The sequence below is a fragment of the Dermacentor silvarum genome, chromosome 7, assembly GCF_013339745.2.
Source record: "Dermacentor silvarum isolate Dsil-2018 chromosome 7, BIME_Dsil_1.4, whole genome shotgun sequence".
NCBI lineage: Eukaryota > Metazoa > Arthropoda > Arachnida > Ixodida > Ixodidae > Dermacentor > Dermacentor silvarum.
This window is the reverse complement of record NC_051160.1, coordinates 4,653,941-4,672,997: the sequence shown is the minus strand read 5'-3', so window position 1 is coordinate 4,672,997 and position 19,057 is coordinate 4,653,941. Positions and strand designations below refer to the sequence as shown.

The 19,057-nt window shown below is 44.4% G+C and overlaps 1 protein-coding gene across 1 annotated transcript in view; it reads left to right on the top strand.

Annotated features, from left to right (window-relative positions):
* Positions 1–19,057, top strand: part of LOC119458414 (zinc finger FYVE domain-containing protein 26-like) — a 90,486-nt gene that overhangs the window by 54,656 nt on the left and 16,773 nt on the right. The window contains exons 21-28 of the mRNA XM_037720252.2: positions 133–266; positions 1,745–1,899; positions 4,841–5,002; positions 5,698–5,941; positions 8,011–8,106; positions 11,667–11,726; positions 16,262–16,408; positions 17,919–18,116. Of these exons, the coding sequence (XP_037576180.2) occupies positions 133–266; positions 1,745–1,899; positions 4,841–5,002; positions 5,698–5,941; positions 8,011–8,106; positions 11,667–11,726; positions 16,262–16,408; positions 17,919–18,116 (1,196 nt within the window). The remainder of the gene's footprint in view (positions 1–132; positions 267–1,744; positions 1,900–4,840; positions 5,003–5,697; positions 5,942–8,010; positions 8,107–11,666; positions 11,727–16,261; positions 16,409–17,918; positions 18,117–19,057) is intronic.

The following is a 19,057-nucleotide window of genomic DNA, read 5'->3' as shown; positions in this document are numbered from 1 at the left end:
ACTGGTGCTCACAGAATTTCTACTTCATATGGAAACATTACTTTCTTTACTCGTTATTGCTATGCACCACCACAACACTGCCTTTGTTGGTGCAGTGCAACTAACTTGCGTGACACATCCTGTTCTGTGCAGATGATGCAGCAAGAAGTCGTTCCGACTCCGTCAAGACTCCACGAAGTTCTTCCATGTCCAAGCGTATTTTCTGGCAGTTAACCACTAGTGCTGAAGAGAATGCGGCCATCAGAGAGCAGTTCTGCTACCATCGAGTATGCCACCTTCTGCTTGCTCGTTAATTAGAAGCACATAGTACAGCCAAAACAAGGCAGAAGTTTGCAGGGAATTGGAGCCTTGAAGTAATCAAAATTTGTTGAGGAAGTGTTCCATCAGGCTGGAGCCAACATTACGACGAGGGGGCTTGTCTTCTTCAGGACCTTGACGAAGACAAGTCCCCTTGCTGTAATGTCGGCTGAAGCCCAAGACATCCCTTGATCCACTGCTGTTGATAGTACAGTCAAACACACTTACAATAAACACGCTAGTTCCATGAAAAGCAGTTGTTGCATCAGTCTGAACCTGCGACAAAAAATAAAAACAAACGAAAAGCCAGGGCAATGTAGTTAGTCACAATCAGCCGCGTTCTTACTGAAGGAGATGAATCAGGGCTGACTGCTTTTAGTTTGCCTCGGTGTCTTCATCTTGTCAAAGGTTGGGTCAATCTACAGTTGGAACTGCAGTGCCTTGCTGCCATGCTTGCATTACAGAAGGGCACAAATCATGTTGTCAGGCTCAAAATGAGAAATAAACTGCTGCTAAGTATCAAGACTGAACGGAGAAAATGAAGCTAGAAGAAGCACTATCCGCCACAATAGTTCAGCAGCTGTGGTCTTCTACTGCCGAGCTCACAGCTTCCGCATGATGTGCGCCATGATCTACTAACTGAACTACGGTGGTCATGCCCCCATCTACTTGGGTATTTTTGTATGTGTGCTAAACCTATCCCTGGGAGTGTTAGTCAGCACCAGCCTCAGTCATGGGTGTTGCAGTTGGTTGTGTAGATTGCATGTTTAACTCCAATCAACAAGTTGTCTTTCGCTTTCACTTCCCTTTTGCATAATAATTCTACATTTCCTTTAATACACACTGTTAATTTCCTCTTCACTTTCCTCTTAAAAGGACGCTAAACAGAAAAATTATATGAGCTGTATTACTAACTCACCCTTTCTTCTACAATACCAATAAAGCCACTCTTACCTTGAGAAGGAACCAGGTAAAGCAAAAAAAGACACAAAGACAAAATACGGCTGGTGGCACTGCCTTGAGGTTCCCGCATGATCTGACCATGCTCTCATGGAGTTTTACAGTGTGTGCTCTGGTGTAGTTCATTTTTTATCAGTAAAGATCGACTGCATTGTACATATTCTAAAAGAGCCACAGACTGAACTTAGCAAGTTTTGAATAACTTTTATTGAGTCACATAGGCTCTATACAAAAAAGTACTTTGAAATCTGTCGTCAAACTAATGTACCAGCGCTGGGGTTGTGCCGTGAAATGAAAAGAAGTAATCTTTAACCTTCATTTTTTTTTCTTTAATAAGCTTATTACCATGAAATTAAACTAAAAAAGAGTTTTGAAAGTCTACTTTATCAGTCTAAACAGATTTAACTTTTCTCCTTTATGTCTTTTTAAGGCATGAACTTCCAATGATGTGAATTCTTGGTTATCATTTCTTGTATTTTTCTTTAAGGCTCCAAGTGTTTCACTCTCACTCGCCATTCTGGAGAAGCATTCCAGCCAGGCAGACTGTGCCACGTACATCTTGTCACTTTCTGATAATCTCTTTCCTGTTTTGGCACCAAAAAGCACCTCCGAGAGCTTCGTTGACTATGGACTCATAATCACGTGAGTGTCGGTATCTCTCTCTCCCCCCCCCCTCCCTTTTCTGTTTCTGTGCGTTCTGAATGGTTGGCTAGTGAGAATGTAGCTCAGAGTTCAACGGAAACCTATCTGCCAAAGACGTACATATTTTACAGTTAAACCTGGATATAACGAAATTGACAAATTCCCGAAAAACTTCGTTATAAAGAGGATTTCGTTATATGCAGGTTCGGCACGAAAATTCGAAAAATAAACGTTTACCGTATTTACTCGATTTTAACGCGCCCTCAATTGTAACGCGCACCCGTTTTCCGTTTTCGTCGAAGCACTCATCCTCGGAATGTCACACCAAGTACCGGATGCGTGGACGCGTGTCGTTTTGCACAAGCGCGAGGCATCGGAAACGAAGAGCGAGCGTCACGATGGCGTCGTAGCGTCGTATAGTGTTACAGTAGAACCTCGCTGTTACGTTCCCGGGGGCTGCGTTTTCCCGGCTGTTACGTCGTTTTCGACCGGTCCCGGACAGCTCCCATAGAACTCAATGCGTCATGCAGCGAGCGGCAAGCTGCCGCGCGTCAGCGCCTTGCCGCGAGGCCACCGTAGCACGCGCGTCTCGCCGCGCGGCAGCGCGATAAGATCTCCCGCGCTCTCCGAACGGGCGAGCAACACCGCGAGCGCTCGTTGTTTCATGCGAGAGACGACGATCGTCGATTGAAAACCCGGCGCGGACCGGCGGCATTCCGGTTGTGATGGCTCCGTGACGTCACCCTCGTCGCTCTTGATTGGTTCATCTCGCGGCGGTACGCGGCATTTGCCGCAGAATCCATTTCGCGCGGCACACCGCAAGACCCCCCGATTCCTGCCGCTTTTGCCGCGTGTTTCTGACGCGCGTTTTTGCTGCGTGTTTTTGCCGCTAGCGTGGCCGAAGTCCAAGGGCGATAACGCAGTCTGCTGCGTTATGCTGTATGCTGTATGCGTATGCTGTATGCGCGAGTGAAAACGTGGGAGGGGAGCCGACGACCGCGTCTAAATCGCGCGCGCAAGAAAAGCAGGGAGGAAGCGCGCCTTCTTCCTTTGCGCTCGAGGCAGCGGGCGAGGGAGAGAGGGGGAGGGATAGCGGGGCGGCGCGCGGTCGCGCAGGCCGTATCTTGAAAGCGATCTGCGTTGGGGCAGAGTCTAGCAGTGTAGGTGCGTCGGCGGCTCGTAGCTTTCTGCGTGCCGTGTGTTCTCGGCGCTCAGTTTGCGTTGAAGCGATAGACAACAGCACGAATGTCACTTCGGTCTCTTCTCCAGCGGCGCTTCCACACGCCACCAGCGTTTGACAGGGCGTGTCCGCGTCCGCGCTCATCGAGTCTGATGTGCCACAGCGTGTACCAGCGCGTCGGCAACATCAGCTGGAAAAGGAGAGAGTGCCGGCTTGGCGGGCTAGGCCAGCTGCAGCAAGCGGCAGGATCAGGTTTGAATGAAGGGAGGGGGAAAGGTCATGCCCGCGACGGCAAGATCGCCGGGTCGAGGGATGCAGGGCCGCCTCACACACGCGTGCGCTCGCTTCGCATTCCATTCCATCGCGGCGGAGAAGTCTTCCGGTTGCTGCTCGCGCAAAAATGACAAAATTTGGGGCGAAATCTCTAGGTGGTCGGAGGGGAAAATTCGTTATATCGAGGGGGTCTCCCGCTGCCACTTCGTTACGTAGAGGTCTCAAATACATGTGCTTCTATGGATAACGGCGGGGAATCGAAAAACTTCGTTATATCCAGGAATTCGTTATATGGAGGTTCGTTATAAGCAGGTTTAACTGTACTACTAAAACAGCCACTTGCTAAAGTTAAAAAAGTAAGGAAAGAGATAACTTACTGAAATGTCCCTGTTAATAGCTAATTGGTTCATGTTTTTTTAGAATTACGTAAATGCACTAAAAACACGCAATGAACATATGAGAAATATGTCTGTCTCATATTTTTGCACATATAAGACACATCCTAATTTCAAGAAATGTGGTCTGCACTGGGCTAATCTCAACTATCGTCAATATTGCCTTTTAATGCGAGAGCCAGACTTGAAATTCAGGATTCAACTCAGAGCCAAGCAAACACATGCAACTTTATTGCATAAGCCCAGACTTGGGGTGTCGTTTAAGATGTGTGTCGCCAAAAGAACCTCAGATGTCAGACATTTGAGGCTTGACGAATAATCTCGAACATCCTCTGCAACTGCCTTGATTATAGCACAGAATGCCCGACACTCAATACCAGATTGTGCTGTCTGAATGACAGACCTCATTGGAACGGAACATTCTGGGGGCATGGAACAACACTCAAATTGCACTTCAACAAGAGCTCTTTTCACATTTGTAATGGAGAGCAGCCTTGACTCTGGGCTCTAGCATCGCATGATAGGCACCTATGCATTGTGACGTGTTGCCCACAGAATATGTATGTGCATCGTATGTGTGCATAGTTCATTGTACGTTGTCACCATTACCTCCACTCTCTCCTTTTCTTTCTTTCTTTCCACTATGTATAGTAGCTGGCCAGAGACAAACCTTCTTCAACCAACGTCCCTGCCTTTCTCAAATTAAAATGTTTTTGTCTCTGTCAAGAAGTGTCAGCACAAATTTGTGATGTGGGTTATATGATGCGCAAATTATGCAGTTCTGTGTGGCTTCACGGCAGTGCACACCATATTGACGTGAAGCCTCACTGCAGTTCAACAGTGAGCAGTAGCAAGTGACACTGACTGTGCAGACAAAGGAAAACTGTTTCCAGGACTAACAGTTGCATGGGTTTGCTTATGTAAATATTTGAACATTGTTGTATCCATTTATGTGCATGGCTTACACGTGCTGTAAATATGAAGGGAAGCAAGTTTATGTGCAGGGGTGGGTAACACGTACAAAAGCTTAGTAATGACTTTTTTTTTTTTAATATCTGTCTCACCTTCCTTCCTTCCTGTGCTTCCTTTTCAGGATGCTCAAGTCGTTGATCCTGAGAGCCAAGGTCAAGTTTCTGGGTGCAGGCATAACGAGTGGCATTGCGTGCAGTGATGCCTACCTCAGGAGACTGGACATTGTGCGGCTCATGGTCAATGCAAACTGCCAGCACCTTCTTCCAGAGGAAATGCTTATTCGGTGAGGAGTACTGAGCACATGCAGTTTTGTATTAAACAGCGAAACGGTATCAAGCATTCCCAGTTCCAACGACTCGCTTCATGTTCCAATTTCCAATTTGGTATCATGTCATTTATGCTGCCATGTTTTCCTTTGCTGTAATATTTTAACACCAAACCCTTTTTTGAATTAACTACCCCACTGTCATTTGCACATTATATACATGAGGTTTGTATGAAGAGGTCCCTCTGGCAGTTTCTTTTTAACTAGTTCTAGGACCTCTGAAAGTAATCATTCTCATTATATCCTCTGTGATCTACAGAAAAAATAAATAACAACTTGGACTTGAACTTAGTTATCTAAATTTAAAATTTAAATTATGTTCTCTGTAATGTACACAAGCAATGAATAAAAACTTGAACTTGATTATTAAAATTGTTCTGTTGGCATTCTGTCTACAGTAGTGCACACATCACAATCAGCAACCTTGGCAGGAATGTGGCCTTTCACGGTTTAGAATATGCAGGCAACACCATGCTTGCACGTTCCGTATTATGTATAATTACCATTACTCTGACTAACAATTGCTTTTCAGCACATTTGCTCTTATCCGTGCTGTGCTGAACCTATGTATCTTTTCACTATCAGCCTCATTTTGTGCCGTCTAAGTTCTGGTGCTGTTTTACTCTTAACTTAATGTTTATGTTGGCTTACAGAACTGCCAATGATGGAGACGAGCCTGGCGGCCGGCGCAAGGTTGGTCGCGGCCTCAACTCCGACCAAGGGCCGGAGCGCAAGCTGAGGGACCGGCTCATGGAGACCGAACGCATGGCCCTTGCTCTTGAAGTCTCCACAAAGTATGGCCTTGAGACATCCGGTGTGTTTGCCGCCTGGGGACTGGCACTTCTGCGTGCCGGTGACTGGTCGTCTGCCAGGGAGAAGTTCTCGCATTGCTTACAGGTGTAGACTCCATTACCTCAGTCACAGCGCGTCTACTATAAGAGGAACCTTTACCTCGATTTTGTGTGGAGTAGGTGTCGTTGGGTAATTTCATGTGTCACCATTATCATCTGGAGCAGCATGCTTGGAATACGGCTAGGCAAACATCTCCAGCGTCTATTACGTATCTCTCTCAAGAGCTCCTATCTAAATACATGGGAATGGAGAAATCATTTTGCTCGGCATCCACTGCACAGATTTTGATTAGGTGTGTCACAATTAAAATAAAAAGTTAAAATCAATCAACTGCAGGAAGCAACTTTTATGGTTTAGACCGGCCTGTCTCTTTCTAGAAAATTTTTGCAAAATGAAACATACAAGTTTACAATGCTGTAACTGTTGAATTAAAGCATATATTGCTTTCCTGTGAACAGCATTTGTTAGTGAATTTAGGGGACAAAACTGATAGGTTACACAACGTTAATAAATATAGGTAGCATAATTTGTGAATCAGAGTTTTGTTAAACTTAAAAGTGAACAAATTAAATGTGTTACAAGCTGCAAGTTGATACCTTGTATTATTTGTCTGCTTTGGATGCTCTAATGGATGTACTTTACATAATTGCTATACAGTGTAGACTGCTTATGACGTAAGCCGCCGGATTCGCAAATATCCGCACTATAAGCGGTACCACACTATAACCAATACAACTATTTTATTGCGATAATGGGCACTCCAGGCGCATTTCTGCCGTCGCTGTCACCGTGCTCTAGGTTCCGTATTCGCTTACTAAATAAATTAACAAGCACGGTGTCATGCGCGCACAAGTAAACATGAACACATCTCGCTCGTTGACCGCAGAAACGAACTGGCAAAACGCTCGAGTGACGAAGCGCGTTGAGCGAATCGACCTTCGTGCTATCATGCCTCTCGCTTCAACGTGACCTATAAGCGGTGAAAACACGGCGCGCGGCGGACTTTCCGTGTCGCAGATTGCTCTCAAGATAAGGCCAAGGCGATGGTATCGCTGAAGTGGATCGTCGCAGATTACGTCCTGCTTCGGTCCACTGAAACCGTTACACATTGCTTTGCTGCCAAAAATACTCTCCTTCTGTTTGCGCCGGTTCCGAACACAAGTTTCGGATTCTCCGAGCGCCCGTGATGCGGTCCGATTTCCGTCCTTCTAAGCACACATGATCACTTTCCTTTTAAATGCGGCATCATGATGAACTTGGTACTTCATGCTGATAGAGCAGACGCAGAGAACGTGAAGACAAACGGTAGACTATTGCCTAAGCACATGTACTGCAGCACATGGAGGAAGCTACGGTAGCTAGGCTCGACGTGCGTGTGAGGTGGCCATTTTGAAATGGTGACGGCTATATGGTAACACAGATTTAGGGTCGTACTCTATTCTAATGCGCACGCAATTTTTTGACCTGTTTTATTGGAAAAAAAGTGCCCATTAGATTCGAGTAAATACGGTATTTGTGGCTTGAGGGGAGCGTTTGCCGTCTAGGTTGACTGCCGAACTTCCAGGCAGCCGCACTGTAACTGGTATTTCGTGTCCCGCAACTGCACTATAAGTGATACGTGTATACGTAGAGTGCTATGGGAAAATTAACGGGAGTCTGAAAAGACCGTATTATATCCGGTCCTGCACTATAAGCGGTTACGTTATATGTGGTCTATACTGTATCTGTTTATGTTGCAGAACTACAGTGTTGTAAATTTGGTGCATCAACTTGTTTAAGATTTGCCAATTTCTTGAAAGTTCTCATTTATGTTTTCTTTTTTAGTTGAAACATAGTGCTTTCAATGATTGGTAAAATTTTAAATTCTTTATTAAAAGCAACAAATTTCGCTCATACCAAGCCACCAGTCACCTAATAAGAGCATTTCTGTACTGCATGTGCACCTGAATAGGGAAATCGGAGTTGTCCTTGAGCGAAAACTTCCTCTTAAGTGCCGTCTTGCATTGTTTCGGACAGTGGAAGCAGCTTTAAGTGGCACTATTCTTTGGAAGAATCATGGAATTTTTACGTGTTTGTGTGCTCAGCTTCCTCATGAAATATGTTTGTTGTGGCAGAAACTCAAGGATCGTGGCAACTCATCCAGTGAGAGCCCGCTGCTGAAGGAAATCATTGAAAACCTTGAGAAGTCTCGGTACCCTGGTATAAGCAAGGTGGGCATTCAGAAGATAATGATCTATTTTGAGCTTTCATGTTAAAAGGGCCCTCAAACAATCTTGAAATGCAGCTGCTTGTTCTCAGAGCTGTGTTTTCTAGAGCTTTGTATTGCCATAGTTACACAATTGTAAGTCAACCTTTTTTTTTTCTTTCTTTAATTTGAAATCAGGAGTAGGGTGATTGACTTACAATTGAAACCAAAGCATGGCACCGCCAATGTAGGTGAGACAAATGAAATATCAGGGAAGCTCCGGTGTGGTTACAAATTTATGCTTGCTCTGTGGCTCTACCCGTAGCATTCGGCTGTTCCGTGTGCTTGTTCGAAAGGATTTTTAAACTTTTAAAAACTATTACTGCACCTATGGTGCTCAAGAGTGTCTATAGTTGATAGACGAGCCACTGTGCCAATTGCGGCTGCACCAACATTTGGAATGGCAGCGCTTTTGGGGAGTATCAGTAGTTGACGGAAGAACCGACAGCGCTCACATGTTTCTCATTGTCTTTTTATTTGACGTGTTTGACTTGACTGCCAGCCATGTTTTAGTGTCATGCTTTATCAGTCGTCATTAGTGCTCTGGGTCCAATAAGCATTTGATGCTCGTTCATGGAAACATTCAAGAGGTATGCCATTCTTTGCCCCAAACAAGCAACTATGTGGCGGGCCGCAAGTTAGACATTTCTTAATGGGTGAGGCAGGAGTGGCAGCTGCATCGAGGCAACTTTTTCAGCTGTGATGGCAAGCGAAGAGGTTTCCATGGGCTGAAGTTGGGATGCTTTCCGGAGCTGGGGGGGGGGGGGGGGGGTGAGACCAATTTTGTGGCACTCATCACTGAAATATGCAATAGGTTCCTGCCAGCGTTGCGTGACAAGGTCACACAACGAGCCCGGGTCTTCACTTTAGAAGCGGGTGTACCCAGGCCACGCTTCAAAGCCGGCAAAGTTTGGGCATCAAAGCTTATGAGGAGGTCTGGTCTCTCTTTGCGCTGGTGTACCAGCGTGTGCCAGAAACTGCCTGCCTCATGCTTTGAGAAACTTACTTGCCTTCCATAGGCACTTTCTCAAGCTCTCCACAACTTGCGGCAGTGCCATTCAAACTCCTGTGTATTTCAACATGACAAGCAACATGATGGTGAGCGCTAAGGGAGCTCACCAGGTGAAGCTCCTCACAATTGGAAATAAAGAGCTTCAGTTTACTGTCGTGCTTGGAGGATGGTACAAAACTTTGACCACATGTTGTCTTCAAGCGAAATACAGTGCAGTCAGTAGCATTTTTCAAAGGTGTAGTTGTACAAGTCAACGAGAAGGGCTACGTGACGGATGACTTGGTGGTTGAATGGTACCACCTGTTGTGGCTTCTGAGGCCGGAGGTGCCTCCCTAAGATCACATTCCCAACCTCCTCGTGTTGGACTCCTTTTGAGGCCACTTCACAGCCGAGGTGAAAGTTGTGGGGCCTTAAACGTGCTCTTTGAACAAAGGAACAACAATGCTGTAGTGCAAACAATCACAAGGGCATTTATTGCGCCTTCTATACACCAATGTATCCTACTGAATTACTACCAGTAGAACATGCCGATTGTTGCTGACTAATCGAAGTCCGACTCGCTGCAACAGGATATCGAGCGAATATGTTTGCCCCATGCTGGACACCAACACTTAATCGTTCGCATGTACAGTCACGTGAATGGTGGCACATTTGAACGATCGTGTTCGTCCATTCCGGTTCCCTGCTCCATAACCTTTCTTGGGACAGTCCTGCGAAGCGCGCCAGCCGGCACGTGAGGTGTCGGCACATCAGTCGACCCCAAGCCAAAGAGGAAGAAGATCCTGCCTTTTGTACCCGAGTAAACCCGTCATTAGGTGGCGTTATCAGCGCAGCACTCGCGCCATCTCCCACTATTCTGCACTTACGCCCTCCGCCAGGGTTGCTTTGCGACGTGGCGAAGCTGGAGAACAAGATATGTGAGAGCCATGCAGGGAAAACAACATTAGGGGATGTGTCAGAGTCGAGCGTCCCCAAAAAGTGGAGCTGCAGAAAGAGCATACAGACATGCTCGTGATTCCTAGTGGTCTGACATGGCAGCTGCAACCTCTCAACGTCGGTGTGAACAGGCCTTTTAAAAACTTGCTCCGCCGTGAGTACAATGAGTGGCTGGTGGCGGAAGACCGCGAACTTACGCCAACCGGGCATGTGAAAAGAGCCTGCCTGATGCGGTTGGGTGCTTTCAGCATGCGTGGCTCCACGTGATGTAATGGTGCAGTCGTTTGCGAGATGTGGGATTTAGCTAGATGATGACATGCTGTGGGACTGCAGCAGCGATGACTATGGCAGCACTAGTGAGGATGATGGCACAAGTGAGGATGAGTAGTCCAGTCACTAATAAATTTTCATTGCGGAATGTACTCCCGGATATGCCTTTTTTCTTCTTCTTTTTTTCCTGACATGCGGTAAGGGGGGGGTTCAACTTGCATTCGAGTTGACTTACAGTCGTGCAATTACAGTACTGTGATTTAGCCTTTGAACTGTTGCTATTGCTGGCTTTTTTTGTGTGTGTTTTTGTCCTTTCTGTTTGTGTGAGCCAAGTGCTTACACTTTAAGATCTTATGGTGTAGTGATGGTGAAAAAAAACTAGGAACAGAGGAACTGAATAAAAAATCTTATAGTATTTCCATGGGTAAGCTTATGCCCAGAAAGCAAGCAACACTGAAGTGGCAACAATAATTGCAAGCACAGTCAGCAATCGTCAAATGGGAACTGGAGTGGTTCTTAGCCAGTTTCTATTTATCAACGATGCAGAAAGTTCTCACCCACATATTTTATGGCGAATATTTGCAAAGTAGCTGAAAGACACACTTAGATAGAGCAACAATGATGCATGTTTGAGCACACACTAGGCTCATTGATGAGTGCAGGCCACATGATAACTTTCACTTAAAATCATATAACCTTCATTAGGGCGATAAAAAACACATCATGTGTCAATATACATTCAAAAGCTGTTTCCTCAGAGAGCTGAGAGTAGTGCATTTCCTTTGTCCTTCTTGTCTTCTTTTTACTCTTCAAAAACTTCAAGCCTGGACCATCTAGTCTTCAAGTTCCCCAGACCCACCAGAAAGTTCAATTAAGAAAAATTCTGCTCAGTAAAATGTGCTCAAGATATCACTCTGAAACTTTTATGGAAACATCAGGGATGCATTCTAAACATTTGTGCCAATTTTCATCAAAGTCCATGAAGAAATGAGGAAGTTGATTTTCAAAGTGACGTCCCCCCTTAAGCGACCGTTGCTTGGAGTGCTGACCCGGTTTGCAGCAGTAGGACAGAGAAAGTGTGTCACCGTGACTTACGAGTTCTACAACACGCTTGCATCATAATTATGATGGTGCATGCAAGCTAGGCAGGTGTAAGGGGTTACAAGGGCCAGTGGGCATGATGGCATCTGGAAAAACACAGGGAAACTTTTGTTTCTTCTGATAGCTGTCACTTGTGTTGTTGCTGGCCTGTCAGCTGAGCATGGTCCAAGCTTGTATAGTCGAATGACATGTAATGCTCTCTGCAGGCTGCAGCCGTCTTCTGTGCTATCGGCAGCCTGAAGAGTATAAAAGACCCCGATTTTGAGGTGAGTGTCAGCATATTCACATTCCTTCTCAGATTCACTCCTTTCCACCATATTCGGGCTTTTCTTTTTCTTATAAACCTTTAGGTTAGGCATGCTCAAGTATAGTACAGTTGACTTTTGTTAATTTGACCGTGACGGTACTGACAAAATTAATTGAGTTATCCGGCAGGTCGAAATAAACAAGATACTGAAAAAACATCAAAACACACTGCTGATTCATTTGCCAGTACTATTTGTTTTATTCTAACACACCCCCAAATCAAATGCGCGTGCTTTCTGTGTGTCCAAAGCAGAAAACTAATGTAGAAATGACATTAAAGCTCCTAAACAAAGTAAAACTCTAATGTTCGCCTAATTTTTTAGCGAGACAAATGGACAAGGATCTGATATGTGTTGCATGAGGCCAGATTCTTAAAGTCAGCTTTGCCGCAATAAAGCCGTGTTATGCGGTAAAGCATACAAACGCCACCAATGCTATTTGGGTTAGAGCACTGCACGGGCCCGGGCCGGGCCGTCCGAAGCGTTTGTCGGCGGGCCCGGGCCGGGCTCGGGCTTGAAGCCACGGGCCCGGACCAGACTCGGGCCCGCACATTGAAGGGCCTAAGTAGGCCTTCGAGCACACGCGACCGTTATGCATTGCATGGTTCAATGCATTCTGTGCCAAGCTGAAGTGACACGTGCAAGATGACTGTCATCATCACCATCAGCCTATATTTATGTACACTGCAGGACGAAGGCCTCTCCCTGCGATCTCCAGTTAACCCTGTCTTGCGCTAGCTGATTCCAATTTGCGCCTGCGAATTTCCTAACTTCATCACGCCACCTAGTTTTCTGCCGTCCTGGACTGCGCTTCCCTGCTCTTGGTATCCATTCTGTAGCTCTAATGGTCCATCGGTTATCCATCCTACGCATTACATGGCCTGCCCAGCTCCATTTTTTCCGCTTAATGTCAACTAGAATATCGGTTATCCCCGTTTGTTCTCAGATCCACACCGCTCTCTTGAGTGTATATCTTATCAGATGACTATATCTTGTCAAATAAAATAGTAAAACAGATGAAGTTGTCATTTTTAACAGCGGAGCTGTTTCAGCCGGGCCTAATGTGTCCGCTGAATCCAAAAATGTGGGCCGATCCTGGCAGTAGTGCAGAAAGGGTCCAAGCGCAACGGCACATACACCTGTGAACTAGCGAAGCTGAGCCTGGATAAGTCTAGCTAAGAATGGTGGGGACTAATTGCCTATTGATAGGCAATTGATAGCCAATCAATAGCTAGTCGATAATCGATCAATAATCAATAAATTCCCCAAAATGCTGGGGATGACTTGGTAGTGCTTAGCCTAGCCAAAAAGCCAGGACTAGCTAGGTGCCCATCATCTCCGCTGTCTCTTTAGCATTGCGCCGCCAGTGCAAGCTACGCAAATTTTTTTTTTCTTTTCCGCAAAAATGAACATTGTTTCCACAGTAAGGAAAAATAAATTGTGCAAAGAACCACTCCTCAAACCATTTCCATGTTGCCGCTTTTGCGATCGCACTATTACCAGTGTCGATACTATGGCATTATTTTAGTGCTAAGGCCAGTTACTTTTGTGCTTCAATGCATAAAACAGCGTTTTCCTCAAAAAGTTAACTGGAACGCCCATGCATTTCGTCGGACACTTTGAAAATTAATATCTCGAAACTGGTTCAGTCCTGAGAATTCGTTCCAAGTGGTTACGCCTTGCGAACTCGGCGGCTAGAATTCGTAGATTGAAAGATGTGCCGTAAAATAATTAATTAAAAAGTGAATTTGCGTAATTATGTTAAATATTCAATTAGGCGTTTTGACCATCCATTAGGCCATCCATGTCAGAATTAGCTTGGAACTACATAAAACAATTAGCCTCCTTAAAGCATCGTCGTTAATACATTACCTACCATTCACTTTGAACAGATACAAAAATGGCGGTAATTTCAGTAAGAAAGAACTCAGCTGACACTTTGGTCGCTTGTAATGTATCTGATGTGATTATTATTCAGCCTTTGTGTATGGTTCTGAGTATATAATGTAAATCCTGTTTCGTTTTCTGAGCAAATGTTGATCTTGTAAAATTCAGTCTCATGCTATGTTGTATAGCTGGTGTTGCATTGTTTTGTATACCTAGTATTGTTATTGTAGTGTTGTTTAAAATGCATTTTGTTAAAACTTTTTCCAATTCTGTTAACTTGCCATGACGCAAATATTCTTTGTCTTTCCGTTCATAGCTATGCCGTGTATGAGAAATTCCAGCGATAGCTGGAAATATATGTGAATTATTGTGCATGTGTGCACACTGTTTGCTGTACTATTGCCTTGCCTGGTCTTTTGGGTCACGTCAAGCTACATATGTAGCTTTTAGTCCAAATTGACCGTCCAGCATGTAAACTGGACAATAAATTGATTTGATTTGATTGATTTCGTCGGACACTTTGAAAATTATTATCTTGAAACTGGTTTAGTCCTGAGAATTCGTTCCAAGTGGATACTCCTTGCGAACTCGGCGCCTATAATTCGTGGATTGAAAGATGTGCCACAAAATTATTAATTAAAATGTTGATTAGCATAATTATGTTGATTCTTCAATTAGGCGTTTTGATTTCTCGTGGAAGTAATGGCAAACTCATCGAGTAGTTTAGATCAAGGATTATAACTGTGCTATCTGCCACAGGCAATCTTTAAAAATTTGGTTCAGCTAAAATGAAACATCCTGTATATTTGCATGCTAAATGACATCATAGAACCATATCGTACAAATCAAGGTAAGTGCATGCGCACCACCAGAAAAATAGTAGCACAGGCAATGGGCCGGATTACTGATGTTCCTGTGGGAGAAACAAAGATTTCGGCCTTTTATTACTTATATACTGCAGCTGATTAAACCTCGAGAAGGTGAGGCTGACAGATACGGTACAATCTGTAAGTAAAAAAAAAGAATTTTTTTCTTACAGGCCGGGCCTAGTCATGCACACGCGGGCCCTAGCTAAGCTTAGTAATGAACGCCCGGGCTTGGAACCACGGGCCCGGGCCGGGCCCGGGCTGGTCTGGGTCATGTACGCCTGGGCCCGGGCCGGGCTCGGGCTTTGTATTACGGGCCCGAGCCCAGCCCGGGCCTCGTAAAGTGGGCCCGGGCCGGGCTCGGGCCGAAAAATCGGGCCCGTGCAGTGCTCTAATTTGGGTTTCGTATTCAATCACACTGTGCAGGCAATTTGTGGCCATATTTTCTTGGCAAAAAAAAGGTGTCATAGGGGTCAGGCATGTGCATGCTGACTGGTCAAGTTTGAATTATCCAGCGAGGGCTAATTTTAGGATTGAAACAATGAAAGTTTAGGTCTATAGAAATGCATGGGCGGCAGCAGGAACCTTTGGTTGGGATCGAATTAACAGGAGTCAAATTATCGGAAGTCTACTGTATTCTAGTTTTGAATTCAGATTGAAAAATATCTGGCCGAATAAGTTGATTTGGCTTTCAAGTACCCATGCCCCATTTCATGATAGTCTGATTGTAGTCGAAGCTAGGCTGGTGTGACTCAATGAAAAAGGATGAGTGTGAATGTATGTCATGGAATGCCAGAGCATGGTAACGTGAACGCTGATCATGTCATACCATGTCAGCATGTTGTTTGCACAAGCACAGTGTCGAGCATCCGAGTGTGTCTCATAGTGTCTACTCCAGTGTCCGATTACTGTAGTAAAATTAAACAGTAGAGTATAGTATTCAAATCACAAACAGTTCAAACCATTAGCTAGGTAATGCCACTGGTATGGCATCTTAAGACATACATATACATCTGTTTTGCAAATCCTGAAGTTTTCTTTTAAGTAGGGGTGTGCAAATAGTCATTTTTGAAATCGAATCGAATACAAATTAAATAGTGCCAGAAACAAATTGAATTGAATAGCAAATACTTTTCGAATAGTTTTCAAATATTGAAGTGCCGTTTTCACAATCAATATGAAATAGTGCTCACATCCTTATGTTAGCAATAAATTCACAAATGGAGCATCAGGTACAAATAATCAGTTTCTTTGCATGCACAGGACTCTTCAGAGACTGCCAATGATCACTGTATTAACAGCAAAAGTATGGCTATCTGAGTGATGTAACCTGCTCCACTATGCAAGCTCTCACGTTTTATGCCTATACTATGTCTACAGCGATCAAATTGATTGCACTTTTGCTCTAAATTTATCGGACTTTTGCTCCAATTTTATGGCTAATTGGGTGAAGTTGACATTTTGACATATTAGTAAACTATTAAAAAAATATTTGTGTTTACGACTAGTGACTTTTCGATTCAAAGACCCAGTCGAATAGGACACTATTAGATTTGCTATTAGAAATTGTTGAATATTCGACACCCCTACTCTTAAGTTTTAAGATTTCTAGGTCTGTGGCACCCAAATGTGTGCTATATCTCAGAGCTGCCATAACTCTTGTTATAGCATCTCTGAGAGCACACTGGATGGTGACAGCTTTTCATGGTTTTCTTTTTGTGTGTTTCTCCTTTTTGTCTGCAGGTGAAGGTTCCAGTCAGTGAATTGAAAGGCGTGGTGTACTCCGAATGCAAGCACTACCTAGAGCTATACGGCAGCCACCGATCAATGCTGGCGTTTCTCTATCGACACGGTCGAACTACGCAGGCCCTTGAGTACTACCTTTCAAAGGCATGTCTCTTCCTCTTGCCTCTTCTGCTTTGATCAGTGTAACACTAGCCAACGCTAATAATGCAATGGTCATAACACTAGTCGCAACACTAGTCATGCCATATTTTGTAACTACGATAGACTATTACTTAAAGTGAACCTAAACAGACCTTGGTAACCTCTTCATCTTATCAGAAGTCCAAGCTAACAGAAGTGCACTGAATGCGCAGACCCAACAAAACGATAGTCCCTGAAGTGTTCAGCTTACCAAAGAATTCAGCTTAATAGCATTCAACGTTACAGAGTCCATGCACACTGTCTTTGTACGAGACTTATTGTTCTAGCTTGCATGCTTTCTTTATGAGCATGGTGACAGTGCCATCTGAAAAAGTGCACCACTGTAAGAACATATTTTTTATGGATCAGTTACAGGACCACTATTGGGAAATTGCAAGCACGTCTTGAAAATTACGAAAACCAAGTCCTCAAGTCACCTTTACAATCGGCATGATCTTGGATGAATTGCAACCAACCATGAGGATTTCACTCCCAAACAAGGCCGAACAAGTGGTGCAGAGCTTGTTAAATATAGCTTAAAGCAAATGAAACATAATTGAAGAACTCTAAATATAAAGATCTGTCTCATTTGAAGAAGCAATATTTACAATATCTCCTTATACCAATCAGGAGGTGGCTGAATTTAATTAAAAACATCATAGAATAAAACTAATAAACAAGTATAGTTATTATTGCGTACAGTGCTTTGCATTACTGTGTTCACTAGGATCGACCATTTAGTGGAGAAAGACGAAGGGGAAATAATAGAATTGAAAGTAAAGGTCTTGACAGAATGCAGCCTCTGGTCACCCTGTTTACAGTGCAGAAGAGATTGACCTGCTAAGATAGACCTTTGTTGGAACTGTTTATTTGTCGCACCTAGCAGATGTCTACTCACCGTCATAATTTTGCTCCTCATGAGCTACTTGCATGCGCTAGTTCTGCAAGTGGCTCACCGATCCCGAAAATATGTTTTCGTGCCATTCCACTGGGCGATGTCTTCCACATTTGATGACATTGTGGCAGCCAGCAGACTCAGAGGTCCACCACAATCTTTTTATAAAGAAATTTGCACCAAAAGTTCAACACTCGCACACATGAACAAACAGGTGGATAGACACATTGATGGGTGGACGGGTGAATGGGCAAGCTAGCGGGTGTGCGAACAGGCAGACAACTATGGTCAGTGATGAACAGTGGGAAAACATGGGAAGCCTCATCCTGGAGCCAATGTTTGGGCTGAAGAACTTGACGCTCTAACACCCTGATGAAGGCAAGTTTCTGCACGTAGTCAAAACATCAGCTCCAGGATGAGGCTTCCCTTGTTTGGCCACTGTTGATCGTTTCAAGGCTCCTCTTCCTGCGACCTCTTTATCTTGTTTGGACACACAGGCACAAGAATTCTAGTCGATCATCTTTGTTATGAATTCATTAGTGCAACCAATGGGTTTCATACCTCCTCTGTCTCTAGCAGGGCTGTGAGGTGGACTTGTTCTTGGAGGAACTGCTGCAGCCGTCACTGAAGCGGGGTACGCTGGACGCATTGCTCTCCTCCCTTCGCCAGATGGACATCAGTCTGAACCGGTGGTGGCCCACTCTACTCACTGTCTGCCGCAGCCTCCAGAAACGGGGACGAATGCACACTCTCTATGCTCTGCAGTTGTTCATGGAGGTGTGTCAAAGCTTCATTGTAGAAATCTGCACTCATTTGTGCCCATGCCATTTTGTGTGTGTGTGTGCCTGCGTGTGTGTGCATGCGTGCATGCGCACGTGCACAATACTTAGGCTAGAGGTGCGGCTTACTTTACAGGCAAATCACAGTCCAAGTGATTGTCTTTAGTGGAAACACACTTAATGAAACTCACGGGTGTAGATGGTTCAGTTCTGTCATATCAGCTAGATTACTTGAAGAAGTGGGCATGATTTTCATTAGGAATCTGTGTGATGATGTGTAAGCAACAGATTTTCACTCATCAACTTTGTGGTTAATTACTTTTGCAAATGTGTCCCAGTTGTGGAATTGAAGCCAAGCAGTAAAGAAGTCATAACCATGAGCATAAATCCTGTGCTTAGCACCAGTTACAAGAAATAAGCTCTGAAAATCTGGGGTGAAATGCATTGATGTTGTAGTTTACACTGATAATACGTGTTAAGTGGAACATCAGTGCATTTTGCCACAGTGTTTGGGGGCATATTTCTTGACAGTGGTGCTTCTTAGACTCAACTCTACAATTAGAACATTTGCTCTAATATGAATACTAATTACAAAGTTAATTTGTATAACTTCGTTAATTAACATCGCAGTGTGATTCCAAGAGCAAGTAGTGTTAATAAAATTGCACCATTTGGCACAGCAGATTTTTACTAAATCTGTTTCTGCTAAGGAAAGACCACCTGATATAGTGCTAGTCCTTTGTGTGTGGGTGCAATGTTTAGCTTAGTGATTTGGCTCACTTAGTATATGGAACAGTACTGTGGACATGTGTGATAATTAGACACGTTGTGCACCCTCATATACATTGACTTTTCTTTTAAGTGCGAAGCACTTTATGGGCCTGGGCTGTCGGTGTGTAATGTAATCTCATGTTGTGGTCACGTGCAAAAACAGGGTCA